The sequence below is a fragment of the Pleurodeles waltl genome, chromosome 1_2, assembly GCF_031143425.1.
Source record: "Pleurodeles waltl isolate 20211129_DDA chromosome 1_2, aPleWal1.hap1.20221129, whole genome shotgun sequence".
Lineage (NCBI taxonomy): Eukaryota > Metazoa > Chordata > Amphibia > Caudata > Salamandridae > Pleurodeles > Pleurodeles waltl.
Window position 1 is genome coordinate 19,992,847 of NC_090437.1, and position 21,430 is coordinate 20,014,276.

A 21,430-nucleotide genomic window follows, 5' to 3' on the forward strand; every position below is an offset into this window, starting at 1 on the left:
GATATTCATCATACTTCTGTGGAAGTTGGCTCTCTTGGTGGAAGGGTCTTCTGACAGTGAGATGGTGAGCTGGGTGTCGTCGGCGTAGGAAATGATGTTGAGTCCATGTGATCTGATGTGTCGGCCAGGAGATCATGTACATGTTGAAGAGGGTGGGGTTGAAGGATGATTCTTGGGGGACAGCACAAATGATCTTCTCGCGTTTCGAGGTGAACGGTAGGATGCGGATTCTCTGGGTTCTTCCGATGAGTTATGAGGTGATCCATTTGAAGGGGTCTCCCTGGATTCAGATGTGGTGGAGTTTGTTAGTCTGTTAGTAGCCATCAGTCCATCCTGAAGTGCCACAGAAGCCTTGAAGGCTGCTGAAAGTTACAAGTGTTTGGCTGTTCAGTTTGTCCTGCTGCAGTAGACTGAAGCAGACTCACAACTTTGCACCAACAGACCTGACTTTTCAATGTAGCCAGGGCAGAACATGCCATTTTGTTGGGTTTAGTACTTCATGTTCATTCTTAGTAGCCACTGCAAGCGCACTTTGCTGCCTAAGTTGAGCATTCAAAATATCAGTCTGCAAAGAAGGCTAATTATCCTTCAAAAATGTTTTACAATGACTAACTTTGTCTTATTTTACTTACTTGACTATTTTTTTGTAAGACTAGGAATATTGTGCATTTCATCTACCCCCAGATTAACTCAGCCTACTTATCTTCAAACGTTTCTTCTGCAGGAAAGCTGGTAGAACATAGAAAACATGCAGAAGCCTCTTTGCTTCTAGAGCAGTATGCCCAGGTAATGTAATTGCTTTACTTTGTTTGAATTCTTATTATAGTTCTGAAAACCTAGGGTAGTGTGGTGTGATTTTAGAACATGCGACATGCATATTAGACTTCTCAACTTAGATGCACATTGCTAAGCTGTGCAAAAGAACCCTTCATTGTCCTTTGATGTATTTTTGTCTTTAATAAAAGTGAAACTTTTAGCACAGAGTTTAAATTTTTTTGTTATACTCTAAAACATAACTGCTTTCCTTACAAAAATACCAGCTCTGACATTCAAGGACCTTCCTAGTGGAAACATTAGTCTTCCATTCAGCAGATACTTAGACAAATAGTCCTTCAATGTATGCACTTCTGTACTGTGAACACAACAACTACTGTACGCTCACCATTTAAAATAGGGATTTACGCTCACAATTTAAAATAGGGATTTACAGTCAGTTTTGTTCTGCTGCTCATTGTTTTCATATTAAATAATTGCATTTTCAAAATTTAACGCATATTATTTGAGCCCTGACGTTTTTTTAAAATAACCGAAATATTATTGTATATTTTAAATAGAGAACATATTTTAAAGCTTGGCCTCCACTAGAATATTGACCCCTGAAGGTGTTTTGTGCCAAGTTCGTATATGAGAATTTTCTTTGGAATATGATATTTGATTTTCTATTATCTAACAATTGTTGTATTAAACATTTGACAGGATTACGAAGATGCAATCCTATTGTTGTTAGAAGGATCCATCTGGGAAGAAGCCTTGAGATTGGTATGGCAATCTTCAAAATATTTTTTCTAACAAAAGTATGTAACAATCCATGTGGGTGGGTACCTGAAAGATATTTTTCAGAGAAACAAATTATGCTTAGCTCTGTTCGCATGTCACCTCAGTCATTAAATGAGGCAATTTTTCTCTTTCCTTTTCTGTATGCATTATTTATACAGTAGAACACATGATACCTTCTTCACTTTAAGTCAGTGCATTTCATCTCAGTGAAAAAAGCCACATACAGCCTCTGCCTTTAGTAGAGGCAGTTTTATGCCTGCTGCTGGTGGCACCCATCACTGCCACCTGTCACCTTGCAGTAGACCTCCACCTGTCATTAGAAAATCCTATCATAATTCAATGCAAGCAGTCTTCACTGGTCCCACTTTAGTACTTCCTTTTGCATGCCTTTCAAACCTTTCTCAATATTGAGACACATAGATTAAACAGGGCAAGATGGTTAATTAAGCTTTCTAATAGATACTTCTTCCTGTACATTCCACATCCGAGTGCAATCACAAAGAGCGTCAGTGGGAGAATATGCCTACACAATAAAATCTGTTTACAGCTGTAGAAAATTAGCATCTTTTGTGTGGTGTTGCCTCAGATGTTTGCCCTGTCTTTTTTGTGCTGGCTATATATCTCTGTGTAATTTACCCCTGCTAACCAGTAGTAAAATGCCCTTGCTACCCCTTTAAATAATGGTTGAATTGGCATAACCCTAATTGGAATATTACACATACCTATGAAGTTCCTAGTATATGGTCAAAGTGTACCCATGGCCTTTAAGTTAAACTCCGTTTGTGGACTTCAGCGCCTATTATACTATCCACTGCAGTCTCAGTGTAAAACATAGCTCCAGTTCTACCATTGTAGCCTACCTGAAGCAGTTTGTAAGCTACAATTCGAGCTGTCAAAATAGTCCCCTTTGACAAGTGTGGTGTGATTTTAGAATCTTCCTTTTGAATATCAATAAGTCACCACTAAGTAGGTCTTATAGCCCATAAGGCAGGTTGCATGATATTTAAATGTAGGATATGTAGAAGGTTAATGTTAAACATGTCTTTATCTGGTCTACTTCCCAAAAGCTATTCACAGGGCTGACTGTTTCATAGGGAAACACTGGGCGCAATATTACAATTTAATAATGCTGTCTTTGACTAGGAAAAAGCTGGAAATTTCATTCTTTGACTCTTTCTCACATTTAGAAAGTTACCTTTTCCACTCCTGAGCCTCTGGTGGTTAATTTGCATTAGCCTCCAGCTGCAGTCGTCACGGTGCTCAAGCCCTGAATGAAGTCCGAAAACTGCTCTCAGGGCAGAGACAAAGGCCGAGGTATGGGCAGGTGTTTCTGTTCCTTTGGCAGGATGACCATTTGGACTGTACCCATAACTTCAAAGGTGCCTCCACCGGCACAGGCAAATGTCAGAGGATACCTGGAAGGGACCCTCTTCTTTGTACCTCTAGTCAACCAGGCTCCAATCCAAGGGAGGAGAGAGCTGTTCCCTGGACTGGCTTGAAGTGATCAAAGAGGAGGGGTTGCCCATTTCCCTAATCACATCTTTTGCTTGGGCACACAGGCTCTGAACAAGAAGAGAAGGGTTTCATCAGCTTGGATTTAGGCAAAGAGAGGCACCGTGGGATTGTTTGTACTATAAGGCACAGAAAAAAAATGCTGCAGAAGTGGATAGGGGAACCCCTATGATCTTTTACACCTTCAGTTAGGGAAGAGCCAAGAGTCACCCCCACCCACAAGCTGGTGCCATGCATAAAGGTGGCATCTTCTGTATCCTCTGTAGAACACTACTAGACCTATGGAAGCTCAGAAGAGGTCTGAACCCACTGTCTGTGAGCTGAAAAGATCCCTGAAGGACTAGAGTTGCTCTCTTTTGTACCCACAACAAAGAAGTGGACTCTGATGGTCATTAGCTGACCTCCTACTGGGACCCAATAAGCTCCAAGAGGTCTCTCCTTCAAAACAGCCAGCTGACCACTTACAACTGGACCTGCCCTGGACACTTCTGTTAGCCTGTACAGGAGTAGATCCTGACCCCTATTTGCTGTTCCTGAGATCCTGAACCCTTGGCTCTGTCTGGCTGGGCCTCTACTACCAATGCTGAAAACCCAGGACTTGAAAGCTTTTTGTTTCCAAAAAGCTCTGGAGGATCGGGACAACCATGCAAAGCTGATCTGATCGTAGTGCGTTAACATTGGGCTAGAAATTCAGGTTTCTTCCTCGCTGACCTTTTCCTCAGCAGCAAATTAAATTAAGTAGGACCTTGCGGAGAAGGTATCTAGCCACTTACGACCCTCTTTGGCTACAGCCTTCAGTCTTGCCCCATGGTAAGAATCCAAGCTCCACAAAAAAGATTAAGTGCAAGCAAGGAAATCTTAACTGGGAGAAGATGCAAAGGTATCCAGCCAGCAAGGAACAATTTTATGGTGCAAAATTCAAATTTCCCCTCCTCAGAACTTTCTAGCCAAAAACCAGTGGGTTCACAAGAACCTCATCTGACGGCTAGCCGACTTTGTGGAGTGCTCTTCGGCCACATCCTGCTGCCTTGCCCCACTGAAGATTTTTGGCTTGTTTTGAGACTGCAACCTCGGTAAAACCTCAAACCACGATGAACCTGATCACTGTATCTGACCCATTCAACCTCAGATCTGACTTAAGCCATGTTTTTCACGACCAGTCGCTGTGGTTGGCTTGTAATGGTCTTTTGGCACTATGTTTATTTAAAAAAATTAAAAAATCATATCACCATTTCCCCTTTTTGGATTTATATCTTGTTGGTGTCAATTAATTTATAAAAAATGCTCTATTTGTATTAAATTGATTTGGGATTTTGCTTGTGTTGTGCTTTGATTTTATTGCTGTTTTCTTATTGCATAAATACTTCATGCAAAGTAGAAAGTGTTAGGTGTCTTGATATATCCCCTGGAGAGACAATTCTAACCACGGAAGGGGCCTTGTTTAAGGAGCATTCCACATAGCATCGGCCATCTGTAAGCCAGCAGAAGTGTTGGCCTTTCTTAACATTACACAGGCTAAATCAGTCTCTTTACAGAGAGCATCACAGCCAAGCTGGACTCAAAGCCAGTTTTACATTTTTGTAAGGTTTTATTCGATACCATTTATTCTGCATGGGACAAGCTTAATGCTGTTCCCTTGTTACTAGCAAGTGGCCAGGAATCTGAAAGTAGTACCATCTGGCTCTGCCTTTCTATCTTCATATCCCAAATGTCTGGTTAGCCAATGCTCCTCACCCTGGCATTGAAAATGCAATTCTTCTTGTGTAATGGTGTAGTGAGTCCTATCTTGTTTTAATGGGAAGCAGGAGTTAGCTTAGCCTTCTGGCTTGCAGACCTGTGCCCCGTCACTCAGTAACCTTTACTCTACTTAGCACAATTATTTAATTATATTTTTCCAAAATGGCTGCTCTGTTTTTAGTTAGGACAATGTTTTATTTTTCTGCTATCAGTGCCACTCTGCTAACGCGTCACTATCAGCGCCAGAGATAGATAAGATATAGGTATTCATATTAGGTACTTTCCCACTTTCTGCTTTTGAGGAATTGTTTATAATTGCCGCCTCAAGCATGTCTTGTTATCCATTGTTTGGGAACAGACCTACATCAGGGGTATGAGCAAATGTGTACAAATGTCTCATTCCAAGGTAACAATGGTTGGGGGGCTCTTCTCATGGACATGGCTTTGGCAGATTAGGTTTAACACACCTAGCTCTCTTTAGGTTAGGGGTTAGGTTCATCATGCTAGCATGAAGCGCGTCATTGTAGGAGGAGGCGGCGGCCTTGATTGAGGGGGCAGGAGCCCTGTAAAAGTACTTTCGCGCTCCCACAACCGTGGGAAGCGCGTCACTGTAGGAGGAGGTGGCAGCCTTGATTGAGGGGGCAGGAGCCCTTTAAAAGTACTTTCGCGCTCCCGAAACCGCGGGAAGCGCGTCACTGTAGGAGGAGGCGGCGGCCTTGATTGAGGGGGCAGGAGCCCTTTAAAAGTACTTTCGCACTTCCGCAACCGCGGGAAGCGCGTCATTGTAGGAGGAGGCGGCGGCCTTGATTGGGGGTCAGGAGCCCTTTAAAAGTACTTTCGCGCTCCCACAACTGCGGGACACGCGCGGGCGGCGCGCGGGCCCCTCTTGCGCCCGTCATCGCCCGTTTGAGGCTGGGCTGGGCCACCCCTCTTTCATCTCCAGTGGAGGGTGACTTTTTATACATTTACTATTATTGGGGAACATTTTGGTGCCTTTTTAGTGGGTCTAGTGGGTTTTTAATATTTTTAAATTTTATTCATTAGTCTGTTTTGTTTCTTATTTTGTTATTGAAACTTTTGCTGTTAAAATGGGCAGGAAAAGAGGTCCGTTAATTGGTCCCATGGGGGAAAGGGGTGGCGGGATTAGACAGGGAAGTGGCACCACCACATTGGACTCCTTCCTCGAAAGAGCTGTCGGAGTCATAACGAAGGAGATTGATTTGGCAGAGAGGAGGTTATCCATGGAACTGGAGGACTGTTGTCTGGCCCCAATATATAGTGGTCCCCATGAGGCTGTGGATGTGGAGGTGACTTATCCGGGGGGAGACCAAGGTACTGTTATGGTTGCTGCTGAGCCTGCTCAAATTGAGCTAATAGAGACAACAGAGGGTTCTGGTGGCCAAGGCCCCTCCAGAAGGAGAAAAAGACTTTTATTATCTTCTCCCCCGGCCTGCCCACTGGATAAATGCAGCCCCCCAGAGGAAAAAAAAGGTCTTAAAGAAATCAATCCCCAAGTCGAAAACATCCCCCTTGGAACTCCCTAAGGGTACGAGTAGTGACCCTGCACCTTGCCAGCAGTTGGGCTGTGATGCCACTATTTTATTGTCAAAATTTTGTGAAATAATCCAGGAGATTTTATCCCCTGTTGTGGCGAAACTATTGGCCATAGAAAAGGCAGTTTCTCTGATATCTGTGCAAGGAAGTCAGGGGAGGCACTGTGTAGGTGGATGTGTGGCCCTGTCCAGGTGATCCCATCCTTGTGAGGAGTTGCTCCTGCCGGTGGACGCTGCGGGGCCATTGGGGCCTCTGGGAAAATCATCTCAGTTATTGGTCAATTCTGGAAATTCTGGGGGTCAGGGCGCCCATGCCGAGATTGCGCTGGCTGCACCGACTTCTATATTAAGGGCGGATAGGACTGTCAATAGGCCTAGCTGTAGTAAGCAGCCTGATCCTGATTCTGTGGTAGCGGGGGGATGACCAACAGTTGGTTGGGAATAATAATCTGAATTTCCCGACGGCCAGGCCTGCATTGACCTGTTTGGATCTCCCCCCAACTTGTGCCCCCATGTGTTGGTATTGACGAATGTACCTGCTCTTGCCCCTGGGGTAAATGAGTCCATGGCCCAACTCATAAACAAGGCTGGATATTGGTTGAGTAAGAACTGTGATTTCTCATGTAAGGATTTCAATTATATTCTGTTTGCCAGAAGAATTGGATGGGTCGGGCCTAAAAATAAGGTGGGTGATGAAGATTGTATTATTATAAATGTTAGATACTCAGCCTTGAGTCAGAGGCTTCTTTCTACTTACCGCCCTGCTGTATTTAGAGCTGGTGCAATAGGTATGGTCCCTTTGGGGTATTTTTATGACCACATGCGATTGAGTGCCGGGGTGTCTCTGGGCTCTGGTAGGTTTCCCCCCCGGGCCAGAATAGTCTCCAGGCAACTAGCAGAAGAACTGTCACTAACAGAAATGTATCCTTGGAAGGGGTAGACTGACAATGCGCCAAGACCCTGGCTATACGGGAAGAGGTGCCCCCACAGTGTAAACTTATCTCATGGAATATTGCGGGCTATGATGCTAAGTTCAGGCGTGGATTAGGTGTGTGACTAATTTTGATGTGATCATGCTTCAGGAAACCTGGTCGGAGGGGTTGTCTGTGGGGGATGGGTATAATAGATTTGCAATTCCAGCTGTGAAGTCTCTTGGTGGCCGCTCAAAAGGTGGCTTGGTTACCCTAATCCGCCTCTCTAAGATAGTGGGTGCTTTTCAAATCAACTGCAATCACCAAGGTATATTGCTGGTATGGGTAATTCTCTCTAATAATTTTAATATTTTATTGGTTAACTTTTATAACGCTGTGTGGGGTGCCAAATTGGGGCTTTGTTTTCCGTCCTTCAGGTTTTGAAACACAGAATGGAGGAGATGGGGTTAGAATTCTGTGCTATTGTCTCTGGAGACTTTTAATGCTAAATTGGGGAGGCTCAGTGTTGTGGTTAATCCCTCTATTTTTGACTGCGAGGATTATTCAGTGGATGGTCTGCAGGACTCCAGAGGCAGGGTTCTAATCAAGGAACTCAGGAAGATGGGCCTTCTGAATTTGTGTGATATAGAAGCCATAGGCACTCATCAACTCCCAACCTATGTGGGAAGAGGATCTGAATCCACTATTGACTATATTTTTATGTCTCCACCTATGAAAGACCTGGTGACTGGGGGGGGGGAGGTGCTGGGGGAGAGTTTTAGTGATCATAATCCCCTTATAGTATCCTTTAAACTCCCTGGGGCCCTACGTAAATTAGGACGAGGTAGGCGGGTAGTAGTGGAGATAAAGGACCAGGGTAGGCGGCTTGGGTGGAAACAAGTGGATTCCCTAAAAGTTGTAGAAAGGGTGGTGGGGGAAAATCTACATTTATTTATGGACACACTCTTGACAGAGGCTCCTAATCCTAAAACTGTTATGAATGCAATAACAGTAGTAAATGCAGCAGTGAGAGACTGCCTTTTTTCAGTAGGCAGCCAACCTAGTAAACGTAAATGTGGTTGGTATGATAAGACCTGCTATGTGGCAAGGGCAAAACTGAAGATGGCCACTAAGAAACATCCTAGGGATTGGGTCCTCGTAAAAGAAGCTAGAATGAAATATAAGAGGGCCCTGAGGGATAGCAAGATAAAACATAAAGATAAAGTCTGGAAAGAGTTAGAACGTGCCATAGCTCTGAAGGATCCTGGCCTGTTTTGGAAAGTGGTAAATAGAGGTTCCTTTGGAACAGATACATCTGAGGGCCTTGGCTGTAACATCGCCCCGGAAGCATGGGTAATTCACTTTTGTAGCATTTTTGAGGGTTCTCCCCATAGAAATAATCGGGAGAACGAGTATGAGATGGCTCCCAACCTAGCAATTAGGTTTACGCTCCAGGAGGTTATGGATGCGATACAGAGTAGTGCGAGTAATAAAGCTCCGGGCCCGGATTCGATCCCTATGGACTTGTATAAGCGAACCCCCAGTTATGGGCTCCTGTTCTCTTAAACTTTTTTAATGCAGCAGTTACTGTGGGTATCCCTGCCTCTTGGAGACTGGCATGTATCCCAGTGTTTAAAAAGGGCGACCAAAATGATCCTAAGTCCTACCGCCCTATTTCTCTACTGGACTCTTCGATGAAGATTCTGGGACGGATTATTTTAAGGCACCTGGAGTCCTGGATGACAGGGAATTAAATTTTAAGACGGGACCAGTATGATTTTAGGGAAGGGCTTGGCACGCGAGATCAATGTCTCAATCTACTGATGTTGATCGGCAAATACACGCAGGCCAGGAGAGGTACGCTCTATCTTGCTTTTATGGATCTTAGTTGTGCCTTCGATAAGGTGAACCGGTCTATATTATGGGAAAGGTTAAATCAGCTAGGGCTGGATCCCAATATTGTAGAATTGCTCCTATATCTACATTTTGGGACGGTTGCAAATGTGAGGGTGGGGTCTAATGGGGAATGCTCAGAGGCTTTTAAGTTCTCAAGGGGGGGGGCTCCTACTTTGTTCCTTCTATATACAAATGGATTGTCTGATTTTCTGATGAAACATTGTAGGGATGTTCCAAAGGTGAATGGTACTGAGATCCCTGTGCTGACGTATGCGGATGACGCAGTCCTCATGGCCCCCACTATGAATGGTCTCCGGGAAATAGTTAGAGCCTATGCCTCCTTTATGTCTGCTTTTGGTTTAGAGGTCAATTTTAAGAAATCTCATTTTATGGTGTGTGGAAGACCCTTGAGTAGGGTCCATGAGTTTCCATACCTAGGGATTATTTTTAATGAGAAAGGATCTTGGAAACCTTGTATTGCCAGAAGGGGTGCGCTTTTTCATGCAGCTGTTGGCGCGACTTTTGACTTTGCTGATAGGTAGTAAACCTATCAAGCCTTTGCTTGAAATTTATAGGCGGATATGCCTCCCTGTCCTGCTGTATGGTGCTGCACTTTGGGGGTATAGGGACACCCGAGCCCTTACAGTGGAAGAAAATCGGTTCTGTAGAAGGCTATTGGGAGGTGGACAAAATATCCCTGGTTTTAGCCTCCATTTGGAGCTGGAGCTTGAGTTTGTGCAGGACACTATTCAGTTGGCTCCCCTTCTGCTATGGATCTCAATTTGGACTAACGAACATGCCACTCTGAATAGGGATATCTTAAGGGATTGTCTGGCTTGCGACAATGTAAAAAATATTCCCTGGTTGACGTACATAAGGAAGATGGCTTGTGATTTGGGGCGGCCGGAATTGGTTGATTATCCTGAAGGCCTGACCAGCTGTGATAAGAAATGGGTTAAGGAGAATTTTTTAAGAATCCAGAAGAACAGGAGGGAGGGGGAGGCCTTAGGGAAAAAATCGATCATGGATTTCATTATGTTAAAGATGTGGGTAGGTCCTGAGCGCTATCTTTTAGAGATAAGGGATGTGAGAAAAAGGTCTCTCATAACCCGTTTCCGCTTGGGGATCATCAGAAGTAATCTGTGTTTCCCGCTTGGTCAGTATGGGGACAAATGTATTAGACCCCACCTCTGCAATGGGGTGCCCCAACAGACCTTGCCCCATTTTACTTTGTTCTGTGTTTTTTATGCACCATTTAGAACTTGTTTTTTATTACCTCTCCTAAGGCCCAAGGGTTTCGTGCAATATCGTCCTGCTTTTATGTGGCTGCAGATGGCCTCAGATGTACTGGTGTGGAAGGGGCTGGGATCATTCCTGAAGGGAGCTATTACTTGGCGTAATAATGTGGAGTTTTTAGAATTAACTTTTTCTATTTTATTGTTCCTATGCATGTGGTTATATATGTTTTTATTGTTGATGGGTGTTCTTATTATTTATGGTTTTATTTCTATTTTTAACAAATGTATTGGTGATTATTTATTGTAATGGATGAACTTTTTCATACCGAATAAAAGTTATTATTATCATCATGCTAGGATATTAGGACATATTCCACATCTCATGTCTTCTCATGCTATTGCAAGAAGTTGTGGGTCTTTGTACTTATGACTCTTGTCTTCACAATTCAGTTTCTTGCACTGTTATCATAGCAGCACAGGCAACTTATCGTAGATTACAGTTTTGTTAATAAAACCTATTGAAAAACTTGACTGCATCTCCTTCATTGCCTGTGTTTGAATGAGACGTTGTTCATGTGAGAAAGGGGTATCTCCGTTTAACAACGACACTCCCTGAGATGTTGCACTCTTGAGTCCATGCATAAAGGCTGAAACAAATCATCTTTTACTGTTTGGGGTTTTTGGTGAGGTGCTGCTTGTGAGCTGGGAGGGTTGGGACGACAGTTGCAACTTGTTGTAGGACTGGCATAGTCGCCTACAAACATAAGTACTATCATCCTTAAACAAGCAGTCTTGCCTAGAGCAAGAGTCAAACTACGACCTGGCGCTACCAACGATGGAGTTTAGGCACTAGTTTACAGATACCCTGACTATCACTGTCTCACAAACAAAAGGTACCCTAAGTACTGTTATACGGAGACGTCCGTGGTCTTGGGGAAGATCCTCCTCATCTGAACAGGGAGCACCTAATTCGGCTGTAAGTCGATAGAGCTTGAACCATTAAAAGGACTATTCTCCCCACTTGGTGTTCCATCTCTTTACCTATTACACAATATGGCTAACGCCATAGACATTCCTGAGAATGCCAGACATGGCTTAACAGATGAGGGTGGGGATGTCACATTCATAGTAGAAGCTAGGGAAGCTTACCAAACAGAAACATTCTACTCTTGGGTCACCTTTCTTGAGGAAGACCAAAGATCATTTAATTTCCACACATACAGAATTACAAATGTACCTTAATGGTACCAAGCATACAAGCATCTTAAAATCCTAATTAATTATCAAGAACATCAGAAATGGTTTAATGGCGCTCTACCACACATAATACAACCTGTGAGACTAGGTCCCTTAGGTAATGACGGACCAACGTGGACAATGTTTGCCACATACACACCTCACCCAGGTATACAAAATATGCAGGCAGCAGATCTGCACAATTTATACTTTGAGATAGTAACACTATAGAGATGACTTGTTCAATTTGTAATGAAAACTCTGAACACTACACCAGCACGTCCGGCATCCACATACAGTACATTCTATCATGGCTAAGGTGCCCACAGAACGAGAGGAAATCCCATTCTGGATAGCCCAGAAAACAGATCAGCTGGAAGCTGTGTTTCCCCATACAGGACCACAGGAAAAACATAGAATTCTCACAATGTGTTTGCCCTTCAGGATGATTCCCTTGGTGGATGACTGTGCTACATGGGGTACAGTCTTTGCTGCGATACATACTACCACACATGGTACCCCGAAAATTGCCAATTTACTAGAAGTGTTCAAACAAATTCAGAATGAGCACGGGGCTGCTCCAGCCCTAGATCTGGGGATGAAATTAATGCGTAACTTCGACGCAGTCTCCTCAATCATACTAAGTAACATTAAAGGGGAAGCGGTAGCACTGGCTATACGCCAGCGCCTCAGAGAGATTCCACATTTGGACCAGGAGAAACAGCTACCGAAAATTATTTCCGACACCTATAACCAGTATAAGACGGGATAGTTTGGGAGGCAAGCCAACATTTTTTTAAATACAGAGTACCACCCCAAAGGAAGGTACTAAACAAGCACCCACACCCAGAGAACTCCGACAGGAGATACACTCTCATAAATGGAGAAAATATAAAAGCTCCTGACAGATATACTGATTCAAGTCCCTCTCGTTCCTTTTAGGACGCACCAGATAGACGTAGCGAGAGAGTGGGTTGGTCAGAGCGACATCCTTACTATGTGAAACACAAGAAAGACTCACCACAGTCTTCAGACAAAGAAGACAAGTCCCCACAACAAAAGCCTCAGTTCAAAAAGAAAAAGGTAGCAGCACTGTCAATTAAAAATGCCAGTACACTTGAGAACATTGCTGAAGAACAAGGCGTGGGCAGTGACACTGTTAGACAGCGCAGCGGAGATCACAATATTTCGCCAGATTCTGAAAGATCATCTAGATACGACAGCAACTAGCGACTTTACTGCAGTTGAGACTGCGGACGGGCGAGTTCTCCAACCTGACAGGGTTTATAATTTAAAAATCCAAATTGAGGGAGACATAGAGAGCATTATTGCAGTGATAATCTGGGATTAATTTAGTTGTGATATTTTGTTGGCCAAGAGGGTCTGGCCACCGGAGCACGTCCGTAGCTCCCACATGGGGGAGATGTTATTTTGCCTTCTTTCTCAGCTCTGGTTCCAGAAGCAGTAAAACAAGCCTACGCTGTCAATTGGGCTTTAGTGCAGGCACCTGCATTGTACCGCAATCATGTAGGTTGGGACAAGGATTCACTTTGTCATGTAATACCCATCAGGTCTACACCCCAGCCTCAGCCACAAAACAAAATCCTGTTGAACATGAAGCTAAAGCACCAGTGAGGGAGATCCTCACGCAGCTCGAGTACCAGGAAGTAATTAACCCCTGTGTCTCTGCACTGAATAACCTGTTATTCCCCGTTGCAAAATCAGACCATTCCTACAGAATAGTCTTAGATTACAGACACTTAAGCAGTCATAAACGCACATACGCTATACAAAATTGGCATAGCACAGCACTAATTAATTACATAGTGCGCAAAAAATATAAACAACCTTGGATATCTCCAACATTTTTTTCTGCCAGAACTTAGCACATGAAAGTCAGGACCTGAGTGCCTTCTCATTTGGTTCACAAAAACACTTTTGCCGTTTGCACCAGGGCTACAAGAACAGCCAGTGTAATATCAGTATTTCATGATATTGATCCCGAGGCGTTGTGTTACGTGGAAGACATCTATCTCACAATTGATGACCTCAACATTCATCTTGCCAGGGTCGATAGGATATTTTTAGGATTCTCAGCCCTTGGTTACAAATGTAATTTTAGGAAAACGAAAATAGCCTTTCTTAGCGTATTGTTCCTGGGATACGAGCTATCAAACGAGGGCAAGAGCCTGGCCCCACACTTTCTAGAAACATGTGCTCAACTCCAACCACCAAATACAATCAAGAAACTACAGTCTTTACTTGGTTTCTTTAACTTTGGCAGAACTTACATTCCTGACTGTGCACAACGTTTCAAGCAACTCTGACTTAATACTCCCTGATTTTTCTAGCAGATACTGGGCAGTAGAACACACGCATCGTTAGAGGACTACAACAGGACATGCTAGAAGCAAAACATTTTCACACTTGTGATAACAAAACACGTTTGGTCATCAGAATAATTGCTGGTGCCATTGGGTTCACTTATGTCACCTTTAATGAAGGGGACACTGTGCCCATAGCATATAAATCACATTTATACTCCAATGCAGAACAACGTTTTGCACTCACATAAAAAATTCTAACTGCACTTCCGATGCCCAAGGGAAACGCATTATTGTCGGTACCCCAGTGCCAGCCTTAGAGGCTGTCACCAAAGCAAGCGTTCTTAACGCTAAAGCATTACATCCATGCTGGATTCAGTGGGCGACCTCTGTGACTGCCACCGATGTAGACTACATCTTTGATCCAAAACTTCAGACACAAGAATTTATCCAATACGAACAGAAGTCGCCCACACCTGTAGATACTTTGCCACTTGACAGATACCATGCTGTCATTTACACTGATGGTTCAGCACAACCAGCTGTAGGTACCAAACATCAATACACAGATGCTTGCGCAGCCATGAGCGGAGTAATGAAGGATGGTGTATTCCACCCTCACAATACCTACACGCAGACCCTAGGGGAATGTACAGCTCAGCTGGCTGAACTCAAAGTCCTTATCTTAGTGCTAGGACACACAGAGCCAGGTCTACTGACTTTGATTGTCTATGACTGATACTACTGCATCCAGTACTACAATGATTTTCTTAATCATTGCAATTGAAAGGGTTTAGAGACTCCAGAGGGAACACCATAAAACACAGAACTATGTTGGGAGGGTGGTTGATATTAAGGATAAGCTACTGTGTGTCCATGTAGTACATACATTGGGCCACCAACGTGTAGAAGTACATGTTATTGCCAATAATTTGGCTGATGAAGCAGCCAAATCTGCAGTAGCTACGTCTTCTGTGGCTGCAGTGACTCGTTCTTAGACAAGATTGGATAATGAAATATTGGCTACCGTGAAAACTTTGGCTGAAGGCAAGCCTATCCCAAAAGCATACCTTAAAAAATACTCTTACCACATCAGTGCACAGAATGTTGCCTACGCAATAATTCCTGGGGTTGGATATAGGGTGTTCCCCAATCAACACCAGAGATTAGATTTCATAAAAGCAGTGGATGAAGGTGTTGCATCTGCTCATTGCGGTAAACTGGAATGGCATGGGCAGCAAAAAAACGATGGATTTAGGCCCAGATCACTGTACTGGGGGTGAATGTTTGACAATGTTCAGCATTCCGTCCATCACTTGTTGTTTTTGCTTTGTCGCCCTAAGTGGGAAGGGTATGCCCAGACGTGGGTCCCGTGCTTCCCATGCCACTGGATTCAAGCTAGCCTGGCTGATGAGGGGTGAAACCCCGAAACCGGTCCCAGGATGCTTGTTTCCAGTCCAGGGAAGACCTGGCCTAGCAGTTCGGGCTGGACTGTTCCCATGGGGAACAGGGTCAAGACTGATTTGCATATGGCTGGGTCCAAACTGGAATGGCATGGGCAGCAAAAAAACGATGGATTTAGGCCCAGATCACTGTACTGGGGGTGAATGTTTGACAACGTTCAGCATTCCGTCCATCACTTGTTGTTTTTGCTTTGTCGCCCTAAGTGGGAAGGGTATGCCCAGACGTGGGTCCCGTGCTTCCCATGCCACTGGATTCAAGCTAGCCTGGCTGATGAGGGGTGAAACCCCGAAACCGGTCCCAGGATGCTTGTTTCCAGTCCAGGGAAGACCTGGCCTAGCAGTTCGGGCTGGACTGTTCCCATGGGGAACAGGGTCAAGACTGATTTGCATATGGCTGGGTCCAAACTGGAATGGCATGGGCAGCAAAAAAACGATGGATTTAGGCCCAGATCACTGTACTGGGGGTGAATGTTTGACAATGTTCAGCATTCCGTCCATCACTTGTTGTTTTTGCATTGCGGTATTTCAGCCACAGTAGCACTCATACAGAAATGCTTCTGGTGGCCAGGTCTATACAAACAGACAAAACAATACGTCCTTTGTCGTGACATTTGACAGCAGATTAAGGGCTCCAACATCAAACACCCATCACAGACATCCCTCTTAGTGTCCAGTAGGCCACTACAATGTGTCTACCTGGACCTTTGCGGTCCCCTCCAACCAGATGGTGCATACAAATACTTCTTAGTCGCTATAGATTCTTGTTCTAGATTCCTGTGGGTATGGCCTCAGCGGTTGGCTGACGCTCAAACTGTTATAAAAGACTTGCTGATCTTTATCGGTACATATGCGGTTGCAGCATTCCATTCAGACCAGGTCCCTGCCTTTGCCTCTAAGGCATTCAGGGACACCATGGGGATGATGGGTATAGAACTCCATTACTTCACCATACCATCCCGAGGGAACTTAGGTTGTGGAGAGGAGTCGTCATGATCTAAAGCAGTCCTTAACAGCTAGAGTATTAGGTTCAGGCTACAGCTGGTTTCATCACCTATATGGAGTCCAGAGAGCATTGAATAATCTGCCAAGAAGGTCCTTGGGGGATGCATTTTCTATGAGGTTCTCTTTGGGATACGTATGTATGTCCCAGATCTAGATGGCCCTGATTTGGTGGCAGCAAATACACCTTTTGACATAAATGAACACCTCACTGTGTTACAGGAGCTTTAGCAATTTCGTTATGATAAATCATCCACCACTGCTGCCACCTTAGGAATAAGGGATTTACCAACAACTTCCACTGGCTGGATTCCTTGAGTCATGGATCTGGTTTGTGGGAAGACCGCTGTGACTATACTTCTGACTACACAAGCATGTCCAACAATGCTACAAATACCTCCTAGATCGTGGGAAGGGCAGAACATGAGCTCTTGCTGATTCCAGGTACCACTTCAGCGACAACACCTGTCCAAGATTTGGCTGTCTTCTACACCAACACAACACAAACTGACTGTATTGTTTACCATGAGCCTCCACGCAAAGTGGAAGCATCCACCAGTAATGCACCAGCCCCTGTGTTTGCAGAGACTGCTTCTCGTTACTTCATCGATACTGATGACTTTTCTTCAACTTCATCCACTCCTGTGATTGAAAATGTTTCAAAGACACTTAAGCTGTATCTATGGCTTAACAATTCACCCCTGGGACTATCTATGGTTATCCTTGACATTTTTTGCATTGTTTCTATGGATTGGTTTTGTGAATGTTTTCTTTCTGCTTATAAATGGTTATTACCTTCCTAAACGCTCCTCTGTTTAGCCTCTGGATGAAGTTTTAACTCCATATCTGATAGAGACTTCTAGTTGGAGATTCCTTACCTTTGAATTTCCCCAGCCGTCAGACTGGATCCAGAGATTTTTTCTTCAAGCAGTACCCCTGCGCGCAGTTAGGTGGCGTTGGTCGACTCCGCAGGTGTCATTGGCATTGTGGTCGCCGTGATGACGTCCCGGTCGTATATAGGCGCCACCCCGGCGCACTGAGGTCAGTTCTTTTGTTTCCTTGCCAGCCTACGCACAGATCCAGAGAAGAGCTACCTCAGTAATTTTTTGACTAACTGCAACATTTTGTCTAATTCGTTTTTTGCGTGTTTTGGTGTGTTGATGGGTGTCTCGTAAGACCGGATTCAAGCCCTGTGACTCCGGTCACCACATGATGTTGGTGACAGATCCACACCTTGTATGTCTATGGTGTCTGGAGCACGACCACGACCCGAAGTCGTGCTCTGAGTGTCAGGCCATAAACCCGAAAGCTTTGAGGGAGCGGTCCCTGAAGCTCATGGTGGCCCTACACTTGATTCCGTGTCGTTCCCAGTCCCGTTCGAGAGGAAGACCAGGAGACCGGTCGCAAAGTCACCACCATTCTTCTTCCTCCAAGTCATTCCTGGACATTCGAGTAAGAAGAAGAAGTCGAAGAAGGCGAAACATTCTTCGACTTTGCCCTGTCGCTCGCGTGACGTGACGTGGGAAGAGCGTCGACGCTCTAGGCCTCTGTCCTCGGAGCCTCAGTCTGGGTCCGCTCTGCACCTCCCCTAATTTCCGGGAGCCGGGGCTACCGCTATCCATCTTAGGGAGTTCTATGAGGCCATGCGCATCATATTTGGGCAGTCCGACCCACCCTTGGCGCCTTCGGGCCCATGGGAGTCTATGAGGGCCTCCTCGGTCTCAAAGTCTGAGATTTCGGTCCTGATTCTGGAGAGCACCTCAAGATCTGCTTCCAGATATGTCCCGATGCCGGTCGTGACAACCTTCTCCGCCATTGGGTCAGATGTTGACGCTCCTGGCGCCGATTGGGCTCAAAATCATCATCGACCCTATACTCATTCCTGACGACCCAGAGCCGAAACGGTGTTGATCGTCAATGATTCTGTGTTCCTTGGGTGGGCCTTGCTGTGCCCAAGGTTGATCCTGATCCCTATTACTATGGGTATGGATACGGGGAGAGTGTAGAGGGGTCTCTGGACCCTTTAGAAGACCAGATTGTGCCTGAACTGGACTGGGTACATGATTTGGGTGATGCCAGTTGGTTGGACACCTCCCCTTACACTGGCATGTTCTCTCCCCGTACCATGGCTACGGAGGAGGGAGCATCTTATTCTATGTTGGTGAGAAGGGCATGTGAGGTTTTGAACCTCAAGCTTCCTTCTGACCGAAGTGCTACAGCTTGGGGCCTCCAGTTCGGAACCCCTTCTTCCCTTAAATGAAGCACTTACGGATGTCCTACAGGGAACCTGGTCCAAACCCAGCACCATACGCATAGGACGATTGCCTGCCGCCTTTGCCATGCACCGAATGACCCAAATGTCCTTACCCAACACCCTACGCCTGAGAGCCTTGTCATCCAGGCTTCTTCATCCTCTGGCGCATTCCCTACTCCCCCAGACAGGGAATCAAAAAGACTGGACAATTTAGGGAAGAAGATGTTTTCTTCTGCCAGTCTAGCGCTGCGGTCCGTGAACACCTCATGCCTTTTGGCCCGCTATTCACATACTCTCTGGGATACGGTTTTGCAAGTGCTGCCTCAAGTTCTGGAAGAGGCCTGGAACATACATTCCCAAGCCATGACAGATGGGAGAGAGGCAGCCAAGTTCATGATCCGTTGTGGACTGGATACGACCGACTCACTAGGCAAATTGCTTTCATCGACAGTGGCACTGAGACACAACACCTGGTTGAGGACGTATGGCTTTTCGGGGGATGTCCAGCAAATATTGGATGGACATGCCCTTTGATGGCACTTGTCTCTTCGGAGACAAGGTGGACTCAGCACTCAAGCACTTGAAGGATTCCCGGGCTACAGCTCGGTCCCTTGGCCTCACAGCCGCTTTGCCCCCCTCAGTCCGCCTCTCACTATTTTCGTTGCTACGGAAGGGGCACCCAACCGCATCCATTTCCACCGGTCCACGGACTTGCGCATGGTGTACAGCCCCTTTGTGGACGTGGATGCAGGATCCATCGAGCTTGTGGATCAAGGAGTCAGCAGGCTGCCCAGTCTACCTCTGCCCCCTCCTCTGCCTCAAAACCTTTCCAGTCTGTTGGGACATCTGGGACTAGTTGTCGGCAGGATTTTCCATCATCTACCCCACTGGCAGTCCATTGCCACGGACAGGTGGATTTTACAGATCGTCCAAAGGGGCTACTCCCTCCCCTTCAAGACTTCTCCTCCAGCCATGCCACCATCGTTTGATCACCTGTCGGAGGATCATTTGGCACTTCTCCACGAGGAAGTCAATGCTCTCTTTGCCAAGAGAGCCATACAGAGGGTCCCTGTGCCAGAAGTAGGTTGTGATTGCTATTCCCGTTACTTCCTGGTGCCCAAAAAGGACAAGGGTCTTCGCCTTATCCTAGACCTACGGTCCCTCAATCTCTTCCTCAAGAAGAAGTTCAAGACCGAATAATCCTGGCTCAATTCCTTGCTGCCCTGGACACTGGATGGTTGAGTTGGACCTGCAGGACGCCTATTTCCATATTCCCTTCCTGCCAGCCCACAGACGATACCTACGATTCGTGGTTTGTCACGAGCACTTTCAGTTCACAGTGCTCACCGTTGGCCTTACCAGTGCCCCACAAGTATTCACAAAAGCAATGGTAGCTTATCTGTGCAGGTTAGGGGTCCCAGTCCTCCCCTACCTCGACGAATGGCTGTTGAAGGCGGACAAGCCTCAGAAAGTTGTCTCCCACCTCCAGACTACGGCTAACCTCCTGCATTCGCTAGGGTTCACTATCAACATGCCGAAGTCATACCAGACTCCCCCTCTGACTCTCCCTTTCATCAGAGCTGTTCTGGACACAGTGCAGTTTTGGGCTTATCCTCCCAAAAAGCTAGTCCAGGATATTCAGTCTATGATACCGATGTTTCAGCCTCTATCCTGGATTTCGGTGAGAATGACTCTGACTCTGCTGGGCCTCATGGCCTCCTGCATCCTGCTGGTCCAACATGCCAGATGGCATATGCAGGCTCTGCAGTGGGACCTGAAGTTCCAGTGGGCGGAGCATCAGGGGAATCTCTCTGACATGGTTCAGATCTTGGAGGGAACTGCGAAAGACCTGAAGTGGTGGTTGTTGAATCCAGATTGGGTCAATGGCAGATCCCTCTCCCTTCCTCAACCAGATCTCACAGTAGTGACAGATGCATCACTCCTGGGATAGGCGGCCACAAGGGAGAGGAGGAGATCGGAGGCCTCTGGTCTCCGGAGGAGTCCGGGCTCCACATCAACCTTTTGGAGCTCCGGGCAATCCGACTTGCATTGAAAGCATTTCTTCCCTCTCTTTAAGGGAAAGTAGTGCAGATGTTCACCGACAACCGCCATGTGGTATTGCAACAAGCAGGGCAGAGTGGAGTCGTGGACCTTTTGTCAAGAGGCTCTTCGCTTCTGGACATGGCTGGAACGCCCAGGGCATTTCCCTGGTGGTTCAACATCTGGGGGGCTCTCTGAACGCCAGAGCAGACTAACTCAGCCTTCAATGCATAGTTGGTCACAAATGGCGCCTCCATCCGGAGGTGGCGCAAGGTTTCTTTCAGCAGTTGGGAGAGCCTTGGTTAGATCTGTTCACCTCTGCAGAGAACACACAATCTCAGCTGTTTTGCATGTTGGAGTTTCCAAGGTGGCACTCGCTCTGCAATGCTTTTTGCCACAAGTGGAACTCAGGTCTCCTGCACACCTTCCCACCAATATCACTTCCGCCCAGAGTTCTGAAGAAGATCAGGGAAGACCAGGCCCAAGTAATCTTGGTGGCTCTGGACTGGGCACAAAGAGTCTGGTATCCCGAGCTCTTGAGCATGGCCATCGATCCTCCAATCAGCCTGCCCCTTCGGGAGGATCTTCTGTCACAGCAACAGGGGACGGTTATCCACCTGAACCTGTCCAGTCTCCGCCTCCTTGCGTGGAGTTGACGGCTTTTGACCTTCCACCCGAAGACTGTAATGTCATCTTGGCAGCCAGGCGTC

The 21,430-nt window shown here is 45.9% G+C and overlaps 1 protein-coding gene across 1 annotated transcript in view; it reads left to right on the forward strand.

Annotated features, from left to right (window-relative positions):
* The window catches only part of ELP1 (elongator acetyltransferase complex subunit 1), an 886,544-nt gene that overhangs the window by 630,998 nt on the left and 234,116 nt on the right, over positions 1 to 21,430 (forward strand). Inside the window, exons 29-30 of the mRNA XM_069235684.1 lie at positions 725 to 786; positions 1,477 to 1,539. Of these exons, the coding sequence (XP_069091785.1) occupies positions 725 to 786; positions 1,477 to 1,539 (125 nt within the window). The remainder of the gene's footprint in view (positions 1 to 724; positions 787 to 1,476; positions 1,540 to 21,430) is intronic.